The sequence below is a fragment of the Lytechinus variegatus genome, chromosome 16, assembly GCF_018143015.1.
Source record: "Lytechinus variegatus isolate NC3 chromosome 16, Lvar_3.0, whole genome shotgun sequence".
Lineage (NCBI taxonomy): Eukaryota > Metazoa > Echinodermata > Echinoidea > Temnopleuroida > Toxopneustidae > Lytechinus > Lytechinus variegatus.
This window is the reverse complement of record NC_054755.1, coordinates 26,242,510-26,265,172: the sequence shown is the minus strand read 5'-3', so window position 1 is coordinate 26,265,172 and position 22,663 is coordinate 26,242,510. Positions and strand designations below refer to the sequence as shown.

The 22,663-nt window shown below is 37.1% G+C and overlaps 1 protein-coding gene across 2 annotated transcripts in view; it reads left to right on the top strand.

Moving 5' to 3' along the window:
* Window positions 1-22,663, top strand: part of LOC121429634 (guanylate cyclase soluble subunit beta-2-like) — a 57,434-nt gene that overhangs the window by 29,985 nt on the left and 4,786 nt on the right. Inside the window, exons 4-15 of one of the 2 annotated variants that reach the window (XM_041626772.1) lie at window positions 1,340-1,603; window positions 5,011-5,216; window positions 7,215-7,274; window positions 10,055-10,066; window positions 13,189-13,594; window positions 14,701-14,897; window positions 15,667-15,790; window positions 17,050-17,198; window positions 17,950-18,096; window positions 18,637-18,791; window positions 19,688-19,896; window positions 22,224-22,352. In XM_041626772.1, the coding sequence (XP_041482706.1) occupies window positions 1,340-1,603; window positions 5,011-5,216; window positions 7,215-7,274; window positions 10,055-10,066; window positions 13,189-13,594; window positions 14,701-14,897; window positions 15,667-15,790; window positions 17,050-17,198; window positions 17,950-18,096; window positions 18,637-18,791; window positions 19,688-19,896; window positions 22,224-22,352 (2,058 nt within the window). The remainder of the gene's footprint in view (window positions 1-1,339; window positions 1,604-5,010; window positions 5,217-7,214; window positions 7,275-10,054; window positions 10,067-13,188; window positions 13,595-14,700; window positions 14,898-15,666; window positions 15,791-17,049; window positions 17,199-17,949; window positions 18,097-18,636; window positions 18,792-19,687; window positions 19,897-22,223; window positions 22,353-22,663) is intronic. The other variant, XM_041626773.1, reaches the window with a different exon arrangement.

Genomic DNA, 22,663 nt, shown 5'->3' with positions numbered 1-22,663 from the left:
CGATTGATCTGATAGCCGTGAAATATTTAAATCCTCTAGTTTTTATACCATCTGCGCAATTGATTACTTTGTGCAATATCTACATTTTTCTTTATTTATTTTCTTATCAATTGAGCATAGAAACGTTTGAATTGTTTATTAAAACCTAATTTTGTCACCCATTATCGACCGAACCAATTTTCCTATCCCTATTTTCCCTTTTCAAGTTGTGAGATTCTTTTTGCCATGTTTATAGAATCACGTAACCCGGTTTTCCCTTGTCAGTGTAACCACTAATAATTTCTTTTAAAAGTTTTATTTCCACGTAACCATGTACCTATTTATAATGTATATTTAAAGTCACCTTTAACAGCGCAATTAGTTAGATAATATGAACTTTTCTTAATATCCGGTTACTACTACTACTACTACTACTACTACTACTACTACTACTACTACTACTACTACTACTACTACTATTACTACTACTACTACTACTACTACTACTGCTGCTGCTGCTGCTGCTACTATTTCTAATACTACTACTGCTGCCGCTGACCCTACATGTAATACTGCTGCTGCTACTACTACTACTACTACTACTACTACTACTACTACTACTACTATTGCTGCTGCTGCTACTACTACTACTACTACTACTACTACTACTACTACTACTACTACTACTACTACTACTACTATTGCTGCTGCTACTACTACTATTACTACTACTGCTACTACTACCACTATTACTACTACTACTACTACTACTACTGCTACTATTGCTGCTGCTACTACTACTACTACTACTACTACTACTACTGCTACTATTGCTGCTGCTACTACTACTATTACTACTACTACTACTACTACTACTACTACTACTACTACTACTACTACTACTACTACTACTATTAAGGTAGGCATTGTGTAATTCACAAAATCTCTTTTCGAGCATCTCGCTCAAAGTTACACGGTGATTTCATGAAATATTCATATTAAAATATCTATGAAACGGATGATATACTGTACTTAAAGATTCTTAATTTTTTTTGTTCTGGTTGCAGTGTGGTTTCTGAAGATGACATATTGTGTTTTTCTTCATCAGTATGAATTGTGTTTATTCAGCTATCTGCCAGTAAAGATGAATGTGCGAATATGTATATTACCTGTTAATTAAATGTTCTGAAAGTAGTAAATACATGAAGTTCACATCTTGACTTACATGTACATTCAACTTGAATATCCTCAGGGTGTCGACAGTGTGCCAAAACAAATAATTAGCATTTCTGAACATTCGAAATATACAGCGTATACTAATTAGGTGAATAAATATAATTTCTTTTTTAACTTTGACCAGGTCAACCAATCCCAGTGATCCTAGAGTTGTTCGGGGAGTTCTTTTTCACATTCTGCCAGCGATCCGGATACGATGAGATGTTGAGGGTTCTTGGATCAAACCTCAAGAGCTTCTTGGAGAACCTGGATGCCCTCCACTCGTACCTCAGCTTCTCCTACAAGAAGATGGAGGCCCCCTCCTTCCGGTGCGAGAGGAGGCAATCGGACGGCGCCCTCATCCTCCATTACTACTCACATCGGAAAGGATTGCACCCAATAGTTGTTGGTAAGGATGCCGAATATTAGTTTAGCGACGGTGGTAGTAGTGGAGATGATGATGATGGTGGTCGTGTTGATGATGGTGGTGGTAGTGGTTGATATTGGGGATGGTGATGATGATGATTATGGTGATGGTGGTGGTGATGTTGGTTGTTTTTATTTCATGTTGTTCATGCGTTCACAATAATACATTATCAAAATCATTTACATTGTTAACAATATACAAAATAATCCATCATGTATGCAACGTAATCATGACACATAATAAGAATAAAAAATGGTGTGAGCAAATACTTCACTATTTAATAACAATAAAAAGAAATATAAACTAATGAACGCAGGATACCGTCATCGAGAGCGGTTAAGCTTGAATTTGATGGCGGCCTCATACTGTTGATGACGAAGACGATGATGATGGTGGTAGTGGTGAATAAAGGGGATGGTGGTGATGAGGATGGTGATGATGGTGGTGGTGGTGGTAGTGGTCTTGTTGATGATGACGATGATGATGATGGTGGTAGTAGTGGATGGAGGGATGGTGGTGGTGATGATGATGACGATGATGGTGGAGGTTGTTGATGAAGGAGATGGTGCACAGCAAAGACTGTGGTGTTAGCCGGTGTACATAGAGGACCACACCAGTTACTTTACACCGATGTTCAATCGGTGGTGTTAGTTTTACACATATACATGTACATGATATAGATGTTATTACAACACCTTTTGTTGTTACATTTACACTCTTTGGTGTTATGTTTAGTCTCTAGGGTGTAATTTTAACACCTCAGGGTGTGGTCCTCTATTAACACAATTAGTGTCAGTTTTAACACCGCAGTTTTTACAGTGTAGTGATGATGATGATGGTGGTGGTGGTGGTGTTGGTAGTTGTAGTGGTAAATGCGCTGGTGGCGACGATGTAGATGTTGAGACAGCGGCGTTATGGAAATAGGAAGGAAAGAACGAGTAGGCAGTAATACGCATGACATAAATATCTGAATATAGCGAAGGGGATGGGTGCTTGTACAGCCACAAGTGTAGGTATGTGTGTTACAGTACTAGTTTCATATCTTATCCTGATAACAATAGTACATTGTTATACATCAACGAAGAGGGAGAGAGGGAGAGAGAGGTGGAGAAGAAGTGGGAAGAGAGAGAGAGGGACAGAGTATGAACAAAGAAAAAATGTATATGCGTGTGTGGCAGTGTGGGTGGATATGTGTGCGTGCCAGTAAATGTATGAGTAAGTGCGGAGAGAGGGGAAAAAACTGATTAATATGAAGGGGTGTCTGACTGGATGCATGAAAGTCCGGGGTTCGATCCCAAGCCATGGCACCTGTGCCCTTGAGCAGGGCATTTGATCAACAGTGCTCTTTCATCAAGATAAATGAAAATGCTACAAGAATCATTGTTACCAATGTATAAAAATAAAACAAAAATAAGCGGGAATATAAAAAGAAATCAGCGAAATGGTGAAAAAATGAGAGAGAAATCAAGAGAGATTGTGATATAAAGGGGAGTATATTTCGGACGTGTATCAGGAAACTAAGAGTAAACAAATATGTTACATCACAGTTCTTCGTTTTAGCATATACACTGCGATCAGATCAAATGGTGTTCAGGAAATTTGCCCTTCGTCCACTCCGTGTAATATTACACATTTCAATTGCTGCATCCTGCCAAGTCATTGGATCAACTGTTGCCCAACAAGGAATGATAAACCGTGGTCCATTCTTTAATAAAACATGTTACACAATACTTCTCGCTGAAGCAACCGGTCACTGACCATCAAACACGTTAAGAAAAAAGAAGATTGCTGGAGTTGGATCAAAATATTGGGTTGCAGTAGTTTCATATCTTGCTCTGATTATAAGTGTATTATACCATGGCATTGATGAAGGTCAGTCAAAACTTCAATATGGAATTTGGGGAGGAGTAGAGGGGGGGAGAGGAAAAAAATATAGAGAAAGAAAAAAAAAAGAGATAGATTTTGAAAAGGGATATGAGTGCTTGTGAAGAAGGAGTGTGTGTGTGTGTGCATGCGCGCGCGTCTGTGTATATGTAAAGATAGATGACAAATAGGATAGAATACTAGTAGGATAGAAAGGGATAGAGGTAGATAGAGACGGGTAGAGGGAGGGAGAGGAAGAGAAAATGAGAGTAAGAAAACGTGTTTGCTGTTTCGCAACGTTCGACGTGTTGCACAATATTACATACGGTTCGACTTGCTAAAAGCAGGTCATTACCCACTCCGTTGGAAACACGCGTCTCTACGTGCACGCATCGATACGCCTATTGTTTTTCGTAATTTAAATCCTTCGGGAAAGATTTCAAGAATGTAGTCTGAATTTCAAGGATAAAGGTTACGGAATGAAGTAGAACGAGACGGATTCTAAGAAATTAATAGTCATGTTTTTTGAGCGAAATAAGACGTCCGGGAAATCAGTCTCAATCATTATCCGGATTACCGTCTTGATAAAACTAGAACTAATGAGATTTCTTCGAATAACAACCCCCCCTGAAACTGCTCAATTTTGATTATTCCAGTATAATTTTCACGTGACAAGTTAATATTTATATGAACTAATTCTGAAATATTCATGTTTGTCTTTTTTTTTACAAATTAATATTCTATACAATTATTTGTATACCACCCCCAATTTTTTTTTTTTTTTTTTTTTTTTGGGGGGGTTGACATTGGAAATCATACAGTCACTTACTAAATACAATGCTTTATTTTGCTCAGATTATGTATTACACTGGTATTAGTGGATAGTGGGCACGTGTCTCTTCAATAACCAGAGGGCTTATTTTTCTTATGTTAATTACTGCTCTGCTGCCTCTTAGTCTTGTTAGTATTAAATGCGTTAGCTTCCATTTCATTTGTTCTTTGTTACTTAGGGGAAGAATATAAATATTCAGTTTACATATGAACTTTGTAAATGTTTGGGGTGCATAGCGCGAATAGCAACCCCAAAGCACCATATATGGTTCGTCGTGAAATGGACCATGAGGTCTGATATGATCATTTTAAATATGAAATGGTAATTTATATATGAAATGGTAATTTATAGCGAGAGAGTGTGCCTTTACTAGCATGTAGAGCAGGGTCCCGTAACACAAAGGCTAGCGATTAATCGTACGCTTGATTATTACGATTGATTGTACACTGTAGTCAATGGAATCAATCGTAGATACAATTTCTACGATCATTGCTAAGCTTTTTGTTACGGGCCCCAGGTCTTTTTTGTGTAATATGTCAGGTATACACTAATACACGTTTGCACGATTACACGTTTACACTCAGATACGTTTACGCGATGAAACGTTTGCGCCATGGCACGTTGACACAATGAAACGGTTATTCAAGAATACGTTCTTGTTTTTGAGTAATTGAACAATGTTTTATCTATCCAGGCATTGTTCGAGCGGTAGCAAGGGAATTCTTCCAGAGTGAAGTGAGAATGGATGTCCTAGATGAAACGCACGAGGAAGAGAGGAACGGGAAGAAAGAACACGTGACTTTTGCCATCTTTCAAAAGAAACTACGAATCAAGGATCCTACTTCGCCAAAATCGGTATCCGATAAAACGCAGCAGAGCGAGTCGGAACACAATAAAGAGGTAGAGTTTGTGTACTCTCTAACTGAAGGAGGGTTTTTCCGTACATATATAACAAAACTCTGCAGCAGATAAACAAAGGATTTTAAGTTAAATTTGCATATACTGGTCGTATAAATGCAAATTCACATAGTTTTTTTTTTCTTTAGAAAATACTAATAATTTTCAATTGAAGAGACTACAATTAGTTTATGGATATAGCTAGATTTTTTCAAAGGTATAAATCATATTTTGCTAATGCGTACTAAAATGGTTAACTACGCTGCTTTATTTTGTTAACAGTACTGAAATTGGTAAAATTTGAAATTTTAGATAAAATAGTCTTAATAGTTGTCGATTTTGACAAATTGCTTTAATACGGACAAAAGGGGGAGATTAATATTCAACTTTTGATCATATTGATTTTATAAATTTTTGTAAGTAATATACTAAAATGAAACTCTAAATTTCGTTTTTCTCGATATCATAAATAATTGCATCATGATGTCAAATGGTTCGTTTATCATAAATGACTCATTTACGATAAAATTGATATTTGTTTTTTAGTAATTCAGTTGAGTTGACTTAATAAAATGATAAAAATAATGATAAATACTAATATAATAATAATGATAATTTAAATTATAATAATAATAGTAATAATAACAGGGGCCGCGGAAGCGGGGGGGGGGGCTTCAGCCCCCACACTTTTTTCCAAAACCATGTACAAAAACGTAAGAATTACCATATGATTGTGATATTTTGCATGGTCAGCCCCCCTTTGAAAACCGTTCCGCGGCCCCTGAATAACAATAATAACACTTTCAAGAATAACAATAATTCTAATGATAAAATAATAATAGATTTCATAAACCTAATCATTATTATTCAAGGTTTTAGTACGCTGGAAAGTAAATGCCTGCTTTAAGTTTTGTAGTTTTATTTTTTACCACAATAGTATACGAATGATAATGCACGTGGTACTTTTCTTTACATAATGCCATTATTAATATTATGACCACTTTGTTCTTAAGAATCCATATTTTCTTTCTTGTATTCTTTCTTTTCATTTTCGCTCGGGGAATCAGTCCATCTTGTACATCCTATCATTTTTCTACCATCTTTTTTTTCGATCCTTCTCATCCAGCACTTGTCCTCGAGAGAGATTCCAAATTCGAAGTTAAAATGGCCAGGAGAAAACCAGAGAAACCTTAAACCAAAAGTCCCTTGAATTTCATTCATTCCACCAGCCTTGCCTCCAAACATACTAAATCCCTGCAATTAATTAAACATGAACAGTCTCTGTTAGTGTCATGATGAGCATGTCTTCTGTGAAAAAGAAAAGAAATGAAGAATCACAGAAACGTGCTCTTCACACATATTCACCCGTTATGACATTTATGAATATTTTACTCCAGCCTGTACTAAAAGCGCATTTTAATAGAGACTTATGTGTTCTCCTCGTGCCTTATTTTCATTCTAGTTTCGTATACGATTTCAACAAAGCTTGCAAAACGACTCATTTTGCGATGTTAGATACCTCCATTAGTATCTATCAAACTGAATGATCTTTAATATTTGGAAAATAACCGCCAAATAGCATCAATATCCCCGTCATCATTTGCTCTAGGGAATGGTATCCAATTCGATTAAAGAAAACTGCATTACAAAGAGTGATACACATGATGCAAGCACTTTCGTTGAACATGATTCAATTTATATGCTTTTGAATAATACTTTCGATCGTAAAATAATCCTAAAGCAAACTTTTCAGATATATATATATTCTTTTATTTGCATATTTACTCAAGACATGGTTTGGAAAATGTGACCATTACCAGGCAAACTTATTGTTTAGAACAGAGTGAATATTCCGCACTTAAACCGGCTAATCTGGTCATTTCCTCGAGAATTTGGAATCTCTGCTCTTTTCCATGCATGCTATTGCACGTCACGTGACTATAATCCATAGCTGTGATTGGTCAACGTGATCATGACTTCCATCTTTTACCCTCTCATTAGAACATCACTACTGATGATAATATATCGGTGACGTCATCAGAATGGGTGCCTTATAAATGGGTGAGTTACGTAATCCATTTTGATGGCTATGAAACGAAACTATCCAACATCACCCTATAGGCAATGAAACACACACATTAAATTCCCATTCAACATGTTATACCTCTTCGAAATAATCACATAACGTCGTATTTACCCTTAAAGTTGTTATACAAAAACATGTATCAGTGTCTCTCTCGATTATAAAGTTCGAGTCGACCTAAGAGAATTTATGACCAAGCACTAATAAACAGTACATAAAACATGATTATTACTGTTACCATGACAACATTGAGCTGCGATTGATTTTATATCGATATCTATTTGAGAAAAAATACAACATACATCACTAACATTATGACTTAACCATAATGCATAAACTTAAAGGATAGTGGAAGCCCTAGAATTATCGTAATCGGAACTAGAAAGCAAGGAAAATTCAACATAGCGTGAAATATATTTAAAAGATAAACGATAAACAAGCCAACGTACGTTCATGAATTATAGATAATAAATCTAAGAATAAACTCTCGTTGCAAGTATACTTGGTTTTGCGTTGAGCGAGGTCCGTCGGTAGCAGCTCTTTTGAGCGGTAAACACGGTAACTCGAAACTCTTGATGGACGCGTTAAAGGGGGTAACTATCGGTGATTAGTAACATTGGTTCTCATCAGTCATTCTACGGACCCTTAACATGTAATCCCGTCGTAATCATACACGAGATTCGAAGATTAGCTATCAAGCGTAGCACTCACCTAATGTTCAATGGTCCTTCAAGTTAATCGTCGAATGGAAGTGAAAATGAGAAAGAGAAGAAAATGCAACATCTGAAACTGAACTTTCAGTGCACCCGCGCCTCTATCATTAGCATCTAACATGTGTAACATGCGTAGAATTACGATTTTTGTGTTAAATATATCACGACGACAAACAGGACAAATCCTAGTGTTCGCAGAATCTGTAAGAAGTTGCAGGGCTGACCGTCTACAAAGATATTTGCTGATTTATTTAAATAAGTATCAAGCACAAGCGATATGCGCACAGATCTCATATGGTTTAATGCTTTAACATAGTAACCAAATAAGACTTGTATCTTCTTTTTAGCATTACTTTAATTACAACAATTACCTTTTCCTAAATCTTTGACACGATTATACTTACAGTGCGTCTTAATAATTAAATAGTTTCTACGCATCATAAAAGAAAGTCAATCGACCGCTTCTTAGGCAAATAGTGTGTCGTAAAGATCTCACAAAACACAAAGAATCTTAACATTCGAATCGGCTGTGTGCTGAGTCTCTTCAAGCATAAATAAAATGGTGTTGTACTAGTATTCAGGGTTGAAATTTCTGCTCATTCTTCTTAATCTGGACCAAATTGATGGAAGAGAGGCTGATCAAAGCTCTGGAATGATTCCGATTAGGCCTGTCGCCACTTTGATATAAAGCAATCACTTTCAGATCTCGGTATAAGGGGTGCAAACCGGCGCTAGCCGAGCTACCATCTTCTTGGCCTACATTGCATGAGCTCAGAATTGTGAAATTACGAGTACGATTTAGTAAGTGAAAACCATTGTTACAAAGATCTTGGGGAATGGCGAGTCGTTTTGACACTTCCTCTGGGAAATGCTGCGTATTCGTGAGTATATGTAGTCGCTTACGATCAAATTTTTTATGGTTTAACTTTGAATTTCCGTTTTACCCTATTTTATACACCCCCCCCCCCATTTGCTCGCGTCATGAATATTATGACTGTCAATTTAAAATGTTTGCCCCTTTTGGATGACTGGGACTCGTTTAAAATGGTGGCAACCACCTTGTTCCTTTACATCGAGATTCTCCCCATAAGGATAGGCATGGACTTAGTTTGCACGTTTCTTATAATTCAAACAAAGCGTGATTGATAATACTCTTGTTTAGAATGTTAATCATATATAATAGTGTTATGAACCTCTTTACTGATATGTAGGCATACTAGTCTATGAATAATTATGCATGAATAGATTAAAAGCATGAACGAAGGGTTATTTGCATCTTCCCTATTAAACACAGCATGATATGAATTTATCCGGGTTTTTTTTTATTGTACTTACTAGCAGGACATAACAATGCATTATTACATTAAGTACATTGCATGAATTACAGTGCATTTTATCTGTATCATTCCGTCATAACGGTCTCACAAATATATAATCATATCTTCATATCTTTACCCCTATATAATTTGACACCTTTTACTACCCTGTGATCATGACCATAATATAATCATTTTGCATATCAATACACATGGCGTTTCACTCGCTTACCTGAGATATTCCCTACATATCACCAATTTTCGCCTTCATTATTTCTACCAGTAATGAATCATGATAATACCTTTTTTGGAAATTTCTTACAGTTGTTTTGATAAAAGTATAAAATTCTTTATCATTTTTCTATTACTAATATAATAAGTACTGTGTAGTAATTATAGTCAAATGATATCATTAATGAATAATAAATAATTCTTCATTCATCTTAAATTTTCGATTGTAATTATATATATTTTTTAAAATTTGGTAATTGATATCGTCATTAACTATTTCTCATTTTAATTAATCGCTAAAATCTTAATTCTAAAAATAACAGTATATATCCTAATAACTCGCTACTTTTTTGTGTATCATATTCTCTAGTTTAGAACAAGAAATAAAGAACAGCGCTGTTTATTTTGCTTTTGATTCTAAGCCTCGCTTTATCTCTGATTAATGTCGGTAATTTTCTTTATTTGCTTCCTCAACTTTCGGCGCCAATATTTCTCCAGGACGAAGACCACGTAAGTAAACAATTGCAATTTGCTCATGTTCATGGTGATGTATTATGATATTTTGCCGCTTTCTTGGGATCTTTTAGAAAATTTAAAAGGGATACTCCAGGCCGAAATTAATACGAGTTGAATAAGTAGAGTGAATTTACACAAGTAACGCATTACAGATATCATTGAATTGGATACAAACGGCGGAGTTTGATTTCATAGGTTTCGAATGTTTTGATGAAACATATGTTTGCATTTTATCATGAATATGCAGAGATATAGTGTTAATGCCAATTCTCCATCAGCCGAGTCTTTTAATTTGCGATGTTGAATCATAATGAAATAAAAAAAAAACATTTTTTTTTCAATTCATTTAATTTAATTTCGATAAAAAGATATGTACAGAACAGAGAAATGCATGTGGGCAAAATAACAGATTGTCAAACAAAAAAAGACATTATGAAGATATACATGTAAACATGTTTATGTTACATAAAGTGATACAGAGATATCAAGAAAAGGATGGAATTGAGGAATGCTGCAAAAAAATAAGTTTTTGCAAACAAAAAAAAGACATAAAGATATACATGTAAACATGTTTATGTTACATAAAGTGATACAGAGATATCAAGAAAAGGATTGAATTGAGGAATGCTGCAAAAAATAAGTTTTTGTCGAGGCAGAAATCCTTTGAGAGAAAGTCATAGAATTGAAGAATTAAAAACATTTTTAGAAAGGAATATGGGAAGACAATTTATCAGATACATCGAAAGAAAATTGAATTTATTTGTATAAATCCCATGTACAGACATGATCTTCAAAATTGAAATGACTTTCAATATCCACTCTTTAATAATCACATCATGTGATACGCCAGAATAAAAGGGAGGGTGGATGACATCACCAGGCCACACATTGTACAATTTATTACCATTTCAACAAAGTGATGCAAAATTTCAGAAATTCATAATTTTTCATTTCATCCTATTTCAATGAACCTTCCAGTGTTTTGACTGTTATGTCAGATATGTATCCCTCAATTCAAGTCAAATTAGTTTCGGGCTTGAGTTCCCTTTATAAAATGTGCCTTTAAACCCGAGTTCTTGGTACTCCAGTCTTGATGTATATCTTAGAGGGTATAGGGTCAGAGTTAGGAATGTAATCGAGGTTTTGGTTCGGAATAATGTAAATTGAAGGATTAGGGTATATCATTTTATCATTACTTTGGAAGTTAGGTTTTATGTTTGACCTCACGTGCAGATTTTGCATCAGAGCAATTGTCGCCGGAGAAAATGTCATAGAACTGGCAGGGCCTTTGGAACGATTTTCCTTTTTTTTACTGAGCGTGCTGACGTAAATTTTACAGGCAAAAAAAAAAGGGTTTTACTACAATATGAAAGTCATTTTGGTTACATTCTTCAATTTTTACACATTTTCAGGAATATCTGGGGTGCTGCCTATGGAGAATAATACACGCAGGACCCCATGTAATTTTTTTGGGGGAAGCACCCCTGCTTCTTAGGGCCATGGGAACTGTCACACTAACCGGCCAATGCTACGTTATTTGTAAAGGTTTTTTTAGGGGGGTCTGAGTGGGTTTTGTCGGTTTTATTACACTCTAAAAACAAAAACATAGAGTATAAATTTACCCAATATTTGGTAGAAAGGGGAAATGCATGTTTGCTGGGTATCCCCCCCCCCCAATATTGGGCAAAATGCATGATTGAAAGGAGGTCTTTGTCGAGACTGGGTGAACCGGGAGAGCTTATCGTCGTAACATACTGAGCTGACGACAAATTGACCAACTGTCGTTTGTCGAGAGTTCATGGCGAAACTGTTGTTTTTATTCATCGATTCTCGACAAAGACCGCTTTGTTCCGAGGGCTTTTGACAATAGATTTTCCACGTTGTAGAATCCGTCTCCGTCGTGATTGCGAATTGATTACAATAAATACTCCAGGTTAGTGAAAATATCCCGAGGACATTATTAGAAGTAAGAGAATACAAAAAAATGATATTGGGGGGAAAGAAGAACAATAACAAAAGATAACGACCAGAAAGTAAGTAAAAAAAGAAAATAAGAGAAGATAGAGAAAATTATTATGAAAAAACAAGCACTTTTGAAATTGTATGTTTTATTTAGAAACCCGACACTCCTTACTGATCATTTCTATGCGCATAACTATTTGAGAAAATACCGCACTGTTCTTGAATAAAAAGGAATTCCTTTAAATTCAATTCTAGTTTCTCAAACGTGAGCGTCTTGTGGTTTTCAACATTAGTGGTTAGTGTCCCAGGGTTTATTACTCGGAAAGAGGTGCGTTTAGCCGCAATGGCTTTCCCTCACTTAAAAGATGAACTGAAGTGGTTAAGAGAATAATTTTATTGGCTTTTCATCTTGGCATATCTCCCCCCTAAAGTTAGTCTCTCTAATTTTAGAAGAAACATACCTTATTTCATACGATTCACTGACAAACATGTATTTTGACATTAACAGAATTGTTGTTAAACTTTGCCCTTCATGTCCGAGGACCAATTCAAACTGCTTTCCATACGGAAGATTTGGAGAACGTGAATCTCTAAGAACAATGTTATGTATTTTTTTGTGAGGCCGACTGAACCTTTCATGAATTTGATCAATAATTATTCTACTTGGTCAGCCGTGATCAGCCATGGAATATTGATCAGAGTCTGTGCTAGTTGTTGCATGTTGATCGATGAAAATAATTCCATGCGGTTTTATTCCATATCCATATGTGGAGCGTTGTGGCCCAGTGGATTAGTCTTCGGACTTTGAAACAGAGGGTCGTGGGTTCGAATCCCAGCCATGGCGTAATTTCCTTCAGCAAGAAACTGATCCACGATGTGCTGCACTCGACCCAGGTGAGGTAAATGGGTACCGGTAGGAAGTAATTCCTTAAGAAGCTGTGTGCGCTATGAACGCCTAGCTTAGCCGGGTAATATAGGAGCGCCTTGAGCACCTAACAAGGTGGAAATGTGCGCAATATAAATATCCTATATTATATTATCAAATGTTTTGTCACATTATGACATGCTAAAGTCTTGGCCCTTAAATGGTAAATTTTACTACTCATATATATATATATATTCATGCAATGACTTATTAAATCCATTTTCAACAGAATGTTCGACAAAGGCAGGATCTTAAACCGAACAACGAACGGCCGGCGACCCTCAATGTCCAATCTCTGGTCTCCCTCGCAAACGACTATGGAAGCTTCTCCCCTTCGTATCCCGAAAAGCTCTGGCTGGACCAGCGGATGTTCTGTGAATACTTCCCCTATCACCTAGTCTTTGACTCGAACCTCAGACTTCTGCAATCTGGCGTTCACATACAGAGGGCGCTGCCCAAGCTGCGGACCATGGAAGACACCACAGTGGACATTCTTTTCAACATGTTGCATCCGCAGATTGACTGGAGCGTGCCCAGTATACGCAAGTTTATCAATATGCAATTTGTCCTGGAGACGAAACGAGAGATGATAATACCTGGATGGGGGGAAGAACAGCCTATGCTCCAACTAAGAGGTAACAAATGCACCCCTCTTCCATCGCCCATATCAACTAAGATAACGATTTATCCAATAGCCAAATATAATGAATATGAGACAAGAGATTTATTGACATTAATGACATACATCAATACGGAAAACAGTTACTGAGTAGCACCATTTGCTTGGAAAATATATAATCGTAAATTGTACAGCTCATAAACAGATACTTGGAAAGATGCCCACTCTTTTGATTCCATGTGCTTAATCATAATTTGCTTCCTTTAAGAAAAATCCTTAAAAAATCACTCAACAACCACACTGGAAAATTGGGTGTGAATAAGTTTGGACGTCTTTGAAGGGTAAGTTAATAGCGTTGTTTTGTCTAATACCTGGCTAATTTAAAAGGTTGGAATTCCGCAGGCCTCTTTTTCTGGATTGGCATTAATGAGAGTAAATTATCCAGACTGAGGTGACGATGACAAAGGTTCCACGTCCATAACCAATCGGAATTGCCACTGCAGATATTCACGAATAAACGTAGATGGCGCCAATGTTCATTCCTGTAAATGTACACCGCAAAATCAACAATTTTCTATCACTCTCTGTCTTAATTTAACTCTCTAACATGTCTAAAAATCGAGTGAATTATTCACTCCTAGGGGGGGAATTAAGAGAGACGAAATTTGTTTGAAAAATAAATTCCCAAAGTTTACTCTTATTTCACACCAAATTATCTGATCCTTGACGTCACTACTAAGTGGAGTGAACAAGGTGAAAACGATTCACTCATTTTTTTTAAAGAGAGTCCATCTTTTGTAAAGTAAATTAGAACACCACAATGCTTACGAATGGCTTTTTATGTAATAAGCCATATTTTGTAGTTCATATCAACTTTATGCAAGAGTTTGGGTGGTCCTTTTCAGGAACAACACTCTGCCCAAGAAAGATACATGGTGTACCGAGAAACCTACTAAACTATTTCTTCGCCACGGAAACCTTCAGAAGTTACAACCTTATGCAGGTTATGGTGTTAGATCTTTCTTTCTTTGTAAAGTATGGAATCGAATGCCGTTGAAGAATATACCTATTGACTAATGTGTGCCGCTTCAAAATCAATTATCTTCTTTACCTGCTCTTCAGGTCAGATGATATGGATGGACTCCTTAGATGCCATGTTGTTTGCCTGTTCACCACGTGTTGCCAGTCTGAAGGAGCTAGAGGAAAGAAATCTTCATTTATCAGATATCCCTCTCCATGATATCACCAGGGATCTCATCCTCTTCAATCATCAACGACTCGCAGAGATTGAACTTGGGAAGCAGCTCGAACAGAAGAAGGTATGGGATATAATCTGGTTGTGCGTTGAAGTTCATGCCTCTCGGACGTATCTGCGGTCCGATTTTGGAACATTGGCCATTTTCTATATTTTCAAAATTTTTACGTAAATGAAGTATTCTCTTTAGAGTGTATAGAGTATACGGATAGTAACAATATTTTGGTCTCATGTTTTGGTGAGTTGCAAGCATCATAAGATCAGAGTAAATGCTACTTTTGCTTGAGCCTTAGGCAGGTAATTGTCATGGTATGATATCTTTACCTCATAATATTGGTACGGAGTATATTGTTATACATTTAGCTGTAGATTTAAATTCATGGCATTCATAAGACTATTTAGATCTTTAAAAAGTAGGATTTTAAATGTTTAGTGATCACATCGAACGGTCAATTAGATATTTTATCTAATAATAAATCTATAAATCAGTAAAGCGTTTAGAGACGTCGTTCCGATGTATTAAGCGTTATATAAAAGAGGATTCTTACAAAATCGGGTCGCAATGTCAACATTCATTGCACATTGAAGGGGGGCACGGGTGGGTAATAATTGCAAATAAGCCATCTAGCATTTCTTGTTGATGACCTGGACATGATTAACGACTCAGCCATTGGCAGCCAAGTCTAAAAATGAATGGACACCAACCAGAAACACAGATCAACACGAAAGCCGTAGAAACAGCGTGAACAAGAATCGTGATGCAAAAGTAGCCTTGAAGTTGTCTTAATCAGTATAACGACCTCCTATCTCCTTAAATCCCTGATTACGTATAGGAAGAGCTCCGGTCAGCGTTAGGAGAACTTGAAGCGGAAAAGAAAAAGACAGACATGCTGCTCCATTCTATGCTTCCAAGACAGGTTGCAGATCAGCTCCGAGATGGCAAGAAAGTTGAAGCTGGTAAATATAATTATGCTTACTCTTGTGCTAGGTTAAAGAACAGGAAGTTTTCGCATTTACTACGGAGATATTCTCTACAACGCATTGATTACTTTTTTAAAATGGAATTAAAATCACATTGGGTCGTGTGGTCCAGTGGTTAGAGCATTGGACTCATAATTGCAAGGTTGTGAGTTCGAATCCCAACTCTGCCATTGTCTCCACTTTGATAAAAAGGCCCAAGAGTGATATCTGTCGTCTATAACGTCACCCACTATGACTGATTAACCTAGACGTAAAATGTTTCATAGGTAATTGGTTATATACCAGCTTGGCGTTTACCAGCAAAAAAATGCTGTCCTGCCGAGTTCCTACGGGAGTTACCACAAACAGAAACAGAAACAGAAACATTAGAGAGCAAGAGAGGTTTTTGTCGAAAGTTGGTGGACTGGGACAGCGGATCATCCAAAGATTTGCACCGGACGAACGATTGCAAATGTGCCGTTGTCCAGAGTCAAGAGATTCCGATGCTGTTCCGGTCCACAAACTTTCCACCAAAGCCTCTCGGCTCTCCATTGTGATTTGACTTGCACTTTCAAAGGGATTGGTGCGTTGTAGAGGGTGTCTCCGTAGTAAAAATGCGAAAAGTCCGGAGTAATGTCAAGAGTCACACCAATGCAACCGACTCCTAACCAACCGATTATGCTTTTGGAAATAACGTAGCAGGATTTTTGGTCGGACTGGATTCAGTTTCGTTCTGATCAAGTTGGCCCTTGGGAGAGGGAAGTTACCGGGATTCCCTCACACACCAATCCACCTCGAGCCGCAGCCAGCTAAAACCTAGCTGGATGCTGAGGTGATTGACTTGACCCAGTGGGGAGAGGGTATGGAATCTTGTAAATTTTGTAAGTTCATCAATATTTGGTTTGGGGAAATTAATCATTTCTTCTCATTTTCACCAGGTCGATGGCTCCCTGCAAATTATCCAAAGTAAATGATGGACGATTAACGTCTTTTACCACACGCCATCCCACTGGATATGCAGTATGAGAAACCCAGCTAGTACAATCTTTTGGGCAAATTTTAACAGCTGTAGTTTGGAGTAGAGATACTGAAAGCTGTGTTTGTTTGACATTTCTTCTTCAAAATGTCACTTAGACAATGATATATATTTTTGCATCAAACAAACTATTTTCTTTTAACTGGTAAACTGCTATACTACAACGTTTTCATGGTGTAATTCTATTCAATCCCGAATTTTATAAATTTCTGTCCTACAGGCGAGTTCGAGCTGGTAACAATTCTTTTCAGTGATATCGTGTCTTTCACCAATATTTGTTCTAAATGCCGTCCCATTGATATTGTCAACATGCTCAATGCTCTCTACACAAGATTCGACAAGCTTACATCGGTCCATGATGTCTATAAGGTAATGTTCTTATACTCTTTATATTTTTGGCGTGTTATTTGAGCTGGGGGAAGGTTATGTACCTTACGAAAACAGCCGCTTAAGCATTACATTCTATTTCTACATGTATGTATCTTCATATATGTGATTCTTTTTCAAATACATCTAGTTCTTCGAATACGATTGCCAAATTAATACAAAATCATTTTGAGCAGCTTACATTACGACTCATATTCGTCGGACAGACTTGCCTATTCATTGGAACCAAAGGCTTTGGATATGTCCTTTCAAGATACATTAAAAAATAGTTGGTTAATAAAAAAATGAAGAAAAACTTAGAAACTTAGATATTTATGGGAATAAAGCCAGTGGCGGTGCTAAAGCACGTCCACACAGTCTGTTTAGATGAACGACTACACGGTATATTTGTTTTAATTTCTGTAATCATATCTATTAAAACATTGTAAAGAAGATGCAACACGGACACTTAATCATAAACAACGATCTGAAGAAAGCCCAACTCAACGATCATAGAATACTACTCCTCGATTACGATAATTCTTCACCGATCGGATAAGTCAGCACAGCACGTTCATTTTTCTTTCAAAAAGAATGGTGTGCACACCATCTCTGGATGAAAAGTGATGGCTTTGGTATAGCTTTCAATATGTATAACATCATAAGACTGCCGCTAGATTAGCGTTGGTCCATCTGTAGATAATTTGTAGGTTACGCGTATGATCATGTTCTATGACTTTTTTTCTTGTGACAGGTCGAGACAATAGGCGATGCGTACATGGTAGTAGGTGGTCTTCCCATTCCGGTAGCCTCACACGCTGCTAGGATAGCAAATCAGGCACTTGGTATGATGGTCATATGCAAAGAGGTCATGTCTCCGGTCACCCGGGAACCTATCGGGGTAAGTTACTTTGGGGACATTCTTTGGAGTCTAGGACTTAGAGGAGTCCAGATCGTCCATGTTTTCTTAATCAAATGCATTGATGAGGGCTACTCCAGAGCTTTGGAACAACGTCCTGGATATCGACCATTCATCTTTCCATTTGTTTTGTTAGGGTGAAGTCATTCCGACCGTGAGTTGTAGGAACCGCGGAACCAGTTTTTTTCCCAAAACCATGAAAACTGTACAAAAACGTATAAAATAATCATTATGATTGCGATTATTTTTTTTTGCATGGTCAGCCCCGCGGCCCCAGATTTGGAAGGCCATTAACACACAAAATCAAATTAATTGTTGAATGAGACATAATCATATTTTTTTGTTTACCTGCTCGCTAATGAATCAGTAATGCTTGGTAGTAAAAAAAAACAGGACCGACGCGTCTTAAGGGCTTCTACCATGTCTACGATTGATCTTGTCAGAGCACTTGCCTACCGACTTGGTGTCGAACCATATCGAGACAACGGATGATATGACATCTTCTTTCCGTTTTCCTTGTAGATTCGAGTTGGTATTCATTCTGGTCCCGTGGTAGCAGGAGTTGTAGGGGAGAAGATGCCTCGATACTGTCTCTTTGGTGATACTGTCAACACTGCTTCAAGAATGGAGAGCCACGGTCTCCCAAGTAAAATTCATCTCAGTGATAATACTTACAGGTAAAATACCAAATCATCATATTTCTTAATCATTTCTTGTTCATACACTGAATATAAAATCACGGAATTAACTAAGTCACTAAGTCACTGGACAAAGGACTTTGGGAAATATCAAGGACTTGCTACCTACCTCCTTCATGTCCTTTAAGTATGAGACGGTCATCCAATCTGTTTTTATGGGGAATAAATTATCTCTTGGGAAGGGATGTAAACCAGGGAGTGTTTGAACATATGATCATGAATATAATAATCATTTTCGTATAGCTCATAGTAAAAGCGTCCAAGTGTACTTTTATAAACCATGAACGGTTAATACCAACTGATTAATGATCTACAGATATTTTCTCTTTTAACCGACGAAGAAGATATTATTTTAAGCTGCTGGTAATGAATGAGCTGCAATAATTTGAGGATTTTTTTATCCATTCGCTATTGCTATATCTGGATATTCTCGGGGAAACATCCGGCAAACTGACGGAAAAGGAAACAACTGTTTAATAAATTATGCAAACAAAAATATTTGATAGTAAACACGAGATACCCAGAATTCAGAAAAAGGGATCAAGTCAACCAGACTGGTTATTGTAAAGTATACTGGCGCGGGAGAGAGGGATTACGCTTACATAAGTTTCCATGCTTATTATTAAATCTGTCAAGGGTCTGACAAGTTTTCATGATTTTAAAAATGCAGTTTTGTTTTGAAAAGTATTCAATTAACACCATCTTTAATCAAAATTTAAAAAAAAATCAAAAGGAGGCACCTAGCCCAACTCCTCCAATACATTTTGCTATCGCTTCACGGCGTGCAGCATCCTCATAGAATCTTAGTCACTTCATAATTTTCATTATATATTTATATCATATTTCATTCTTTTTACTCTTGATTATAACCACAGATGTCTCGAGGGTCATTCGTTCCGTTTCAGCGAGAGGGGTGAAATAATGGTGAAGGGAAAAGGCATGATGAAAACGTACTTCCTCGAGGAGAACGGTGGGGCTAGCTTGGATCAGATTATGGGTAAGGGCAGTTCCAAGGCTAGTACCCCGGAGAAGACGGATAGGTGTAAGTCACCGCCAGAGACACCAACAAACAACATGGCCAATGGTAAGATCCACACCTATTCATCATTTTCGCTCCATAGCGCACAACGGATCCAGGAAGAAATGCCCCTCATGACAATGAACAGTCAAGAAGTCTTTGTCGAAAATTGTTGAATCAAAACGCAGTTTCGCACTGGTGGGCGTTTCATAAAGCTGTTCGTAAAGTTACGCACAACTTTACGCACGACTGGAACATGTTCTTAGGTCATTAATCAACGATATAGAATATCACAAAGCAAAAAAGGATCACCAGTCGTGCGTAAAGTCATTTGTATCTTCATTCATAGCTGAAACACCAACCAGGGGACCGTTGCATAAAACTTTTTTACCTGAGAAAACTGAGGTTGTATTTGCCGGAGTTTTTGCCCTGTGCTAAAGTCAATGGCGGAAATCAGACTAACCTTAGTTTTCAGTTTTTACCAGAGTTTTCTCAGGTAAAAAGTTTTATGCAACAGGCTTCAGGACTTTTTTTTTTCTTTCATAGAAAGATTTTATTCAGAAATCAAACACGAAAGCAATTCAATTTACAAAAGAATCATGAAGCGAACATGTTTACAACAACTGTACATGCGTGCTATTATCTAATGATATGACAAAATTATGTTTTTGACTGAGAACCCTTTCAATTTCACAATAGCGTTTCAATAGGACTTTGGACAAACCACACATTTGCAAATTTTCGTTAGCTCCGCGTACTAGGACGAAGATGCTCTTCCGGTTCTCCAGTTTTCGACAAAGATCTCCCAGCTGTGCATTGCCATTCGACAGGCTTTTTCGATACATCTACTGTGTTCTCGAATCCGTCGTGCGTCGCGGAGCGGAAATTCCATGTTCTGTTATATATGTAACTTTCCTTCTGTCTTCGGCTGTTTTGAAGCGGTCAGCCACCTTGTTATATTTCATCAACCTAGGGTCCCGTTTCACAAAAGAGTTGCAACTATAATATCTTTGCCATTATGCCAACTACCATGGTAACAGGGCTCAGCAGCCAATCAGAATAAAAACTGCATGGTAATTACAATAAGTGCAAAGGAACCTTAATGATGAGTTTTTATTTGGAGCCAATCCGAAACGTGGAAGTCAAAGATTTGACTTCATATGACAAAGTCATACAGTTCCTATTCATTTGGTTCGAGTTTTATGTCTCAATTCATGAAATTTTTGTGAGCGTGTTATGCTAATATCTTTGCCTTTAAACGGTTTAAAACTGAAAATAGGCACCTTTCGCAAAAGCAAACATGTTTTAAATTCACTTCCTTTTATATTCGAAGATATTCTTGTTATATGTTTATGCTTTTCTTTCGAAGATATGATGCTAGATAACATAAAAATTCTGTTCGCAATATTTCTTGGTGTGTATTTCAGACCTTTTTTGCGTTATTACATGCATAGTATGTTTTGCATTCATTATTGCAATGTTGTATATGGCTTCATTCATTAACCTTTTTAATGATTATAAGTGATCTACGCCTATCCAGAGTGTGCATATTCTTTAAATTTCACTCGAATTCTTATTGCCGTGGCCCGGTCTTATGAAGATGTATTCATGACAACTTAGAAAAAAACAATGCTGATAAATCATTTTGATCAATTTTACGTCTTTATCTGACTGGTACTGGTTTCAATTTATTAATTAATTTTGTTTCTATTTCGATTTTTTTTTCTTGTACACTCACCGCCTCTTTTCATCTGTTCGCGTATGAATGTGACTCCATGTTTATGTTTCTCACTTTTTAGAACGACTAAGCTTTACATCGGTTATTACAAAATGTATTTGTTCTACTTCAATGCATGCCCTCACTTTATTTCCCGTTCAAAAGCAAGTTTAGAAAACTAAATTACAAACTTAGCCATGATAGTAGGGCAGATATCTCACACCATAATTTGCCCAGTTACCACCACCGTAACACGCTCCCAGGAAAAAAAATCAGAATGGGCGAATAGAACCACTCGCACATACACTTGCAGAATAACAATGAGGCTTGCTAGAAAGGATTTTAGCGCCAAATAAGATTCCATTTTAAATCATGCAACAATTTATTGCTTTATCATGGTCTATAGACAGACAAGTTCATCCATTTTTGCGAGTCAGTAGCGCTATCTTATGAAAGAGCAGAAGAATGGCACAACAAAGTTCAGTTTCTCTTTCAATATATTTTGGCAATAAAAAAATGCTCACAAAAATACAGCCACGCTACTTTATCATTTAGAAATGTACATGTAGCTACACTGCATAATGAATAAACAGACTAGCACAACATAGGCCCCGTCCCCTAGAGATTCCCGTATTATAGTCCACCTTTTCTTTGTCCCATCTTTTTGTTTTATTAGGGGTGTCCTCCTTTCACCACAATAGCACAGTGGTGGTGCCCATGTGGTACCCGGATAATGACATGAACGGCGGGAGTACAATCCACGTTGCTCCATCGATATTCCCCAATGCAAGCACCAATGACACAGGTAGTACACAGACCTCAGATGGAACCGCTTCTTGATCCTATATCACCCTCCAGCACGTGATACCCTGCCCTGGTGCGCCTGCGCAAGATAATGAATGCGTCAGCATAAAGCGCGCGCGCACTGTTTAATTCATTTCAAGAATGCTATCGGTGCCTTAGAGTACTCTCTTTATTTCAAACTTCAATAGTTTGTTTTCGTCATATGAATTTGGGAATAGTTGCATGAATTCGTATAATGTGAAAAAACTAATTAACTGGAAGGTCACGAATGATCAATGGTCACACTGCAATACAAATTGTTGTGTAGATATT